This window comes from Rhinopithecus bieti, unplaced genomic scaffold, assembly GCF_001698545.2.
Source record: "Rhinopithecus bieti isolate Rb0 unplaced genomic scaffold, ASM169854v2 scaffold_5216, whole genome shotgun sequence".
Taxonomy (NCBI): Eukaryota; Metazoa; Chordata; class Mammalia; order Primates; family Cercopithecidae; genus Rhinopithecus; species Rhinopithecus bieti.
In genome coordinates, this window is record NW_016805021.1 from 1,161,476 (window position 1) to 1,163,186 (window position 1,711).

The window sequence follows — 1,711 nt, forward strand, 5'->3', positions numbered from 1 at the left end:
AAAAAGCATGCATTTCTTGCTTCATTCAGAAGTGGGCTTTTTTGCTTGTTTGTTTTCAGGAAAACTGTAGTAAAAATGAGAAAAAGCTAGAAGAACAGAATGAGGAAATGATGAAGAAGGTTTTAGCACAGTATGATGAGAAAGCCCAGAGCTTTGAGGAAGTGAAGAAGAAGAAGATGGAGTTCCTGCATGAGCAGATGGTCCACTTTCTGCAGAGCATGGACACTGCCAAGGACACCCTGGAGACCATCGTGAGAGAAGCAGAGGAGCTTGACGAGGCTGTCTTCCTGACTGTAAGTGCCAAGTAAAATGGGCTCAAACACCTTGCGCCCACTCTGGCACATCTACTTTTAAAGCTTCATTTTTCACTATTCCTTAAGATTATTTATATCTCTGTGTGGGATTTATATAATTCTGGCATTTAAGCATTATTTGGGCATGCCTGATGCCTATAGAAAAGGCCCAGCAAACCCTGAAAGCCTTAACACCCAGATCCAGCTGAAAGATACATGGAGACAGCCTGCAGCATCATCATTCCATTGTGTCCCACTGGATTGATTGGTCACTGTCTAAGAGGGAGGGAAAGCAGCCTTGTTCCTGCCATGCTTTCCCTCTGAGGGCCAGCTGGTGTCCTCAGACTGGCTCCTGGGGCTGTCCCCTTCACTCCCCAAGCTGAAGTGACCACTTATATGGACTGTTCCCCCTCTGACCTGGCCAAGGGGCTGGGAGTAACATTTGGGTGTGCAAAAGGGTGACATAATGGGATACCCCTCTCAGGTAATAAATATGTTGGTTTTACAAGGGGTTTCTTGGGGACAGGATTTCTTAATTCAAGCAGGCAACTTGTAGACATGGAAATTCCCTTGGGTGCTCCTCAAATTGCACCAGCAGAGACACCTCTGTGCTCCCTGCAATTCCCTAGAATATTCAGTGAGACGCTGGTTCTCCATGAAGCCAGGATTAAGCAGAAATAGTGGAGATGTTTCCCCTGAAGGCAGTTCCAAGCCTAACTGTCACACAGCGGGAAGCACGGCTCTTAGGATGACTGGAAACCTCCCTTTCAAAGTTCCCCATCCTCCCACCCTTTCGAAAAGTTTGGAGATACAGCAAGGCAAAATAGGACAATGTTAGCCTTTTGATTTGCCTCTGGGGACAACTCTTGACAAGGCAAATTTGGGTGAAGTGGACATGGCCATTCTCAAAGAGAACTAAATTCATTACATTGTTTTGTGTGTCATTAAGGCAAAGCTTCTTATTCATAAATTGGGCACTGCTTGTGAAGCATAATGTTAATTAAGTGCTTTTGTTCCCTGAGAACCTTATCTTTGTTCAATAAGAATAAGAATAATTTACTTCTCTCTAGAAGAGCAAACTGTAAATAAAAAAAAAAAGATGGCATTTTCCTACTTATATAAGTAATATTACTCATTTTTTAAATTGGAAAATATAGAAAAGCACACAGAAAATATCACTCAGATAAATACTGATTACATTTTTTGATACCTATCCCTCATTGAATACATTTAAGTCATTTTTCCTGCTTTAGAGAATTCTGTTCTGGAAGCTAAGCCATTGGTTGATGAATACAGAGAAGCAGAGCATAAGCAACTCATTGCCAGTCCTGCTGATCACAGAGACAGAGCCAACTGCAAATGAACCACCCTCTATCCCTGTCCTGACACTGCCCATCCCACCCACTCCCCCTCCCCCG

At 43.3% G+C, this 1,711-nt stretch overlaps 1 protein-coding gene across 1 annotated transcript in view; it reads left to right on the forward strand.

The window, feature by feature from the left end:
* The window catches only part of CMYA5 (cardiomyopathy associated 5), a 114,662-nt gene that overhangs the window by 63,044 nt on the left and 49,907 nt on the right, over positions 1–1,711 (forward strand). Inside the window, exon 4 of the mRNA XM_017870909.1 lies at positions 60–293. Coding sequence (XP_017726398.1) covers positions 60–293 — 234 coding nt within the window. The remainder of the gene's footprint in view (positions 1–59; positions 294–1,711) is intronic.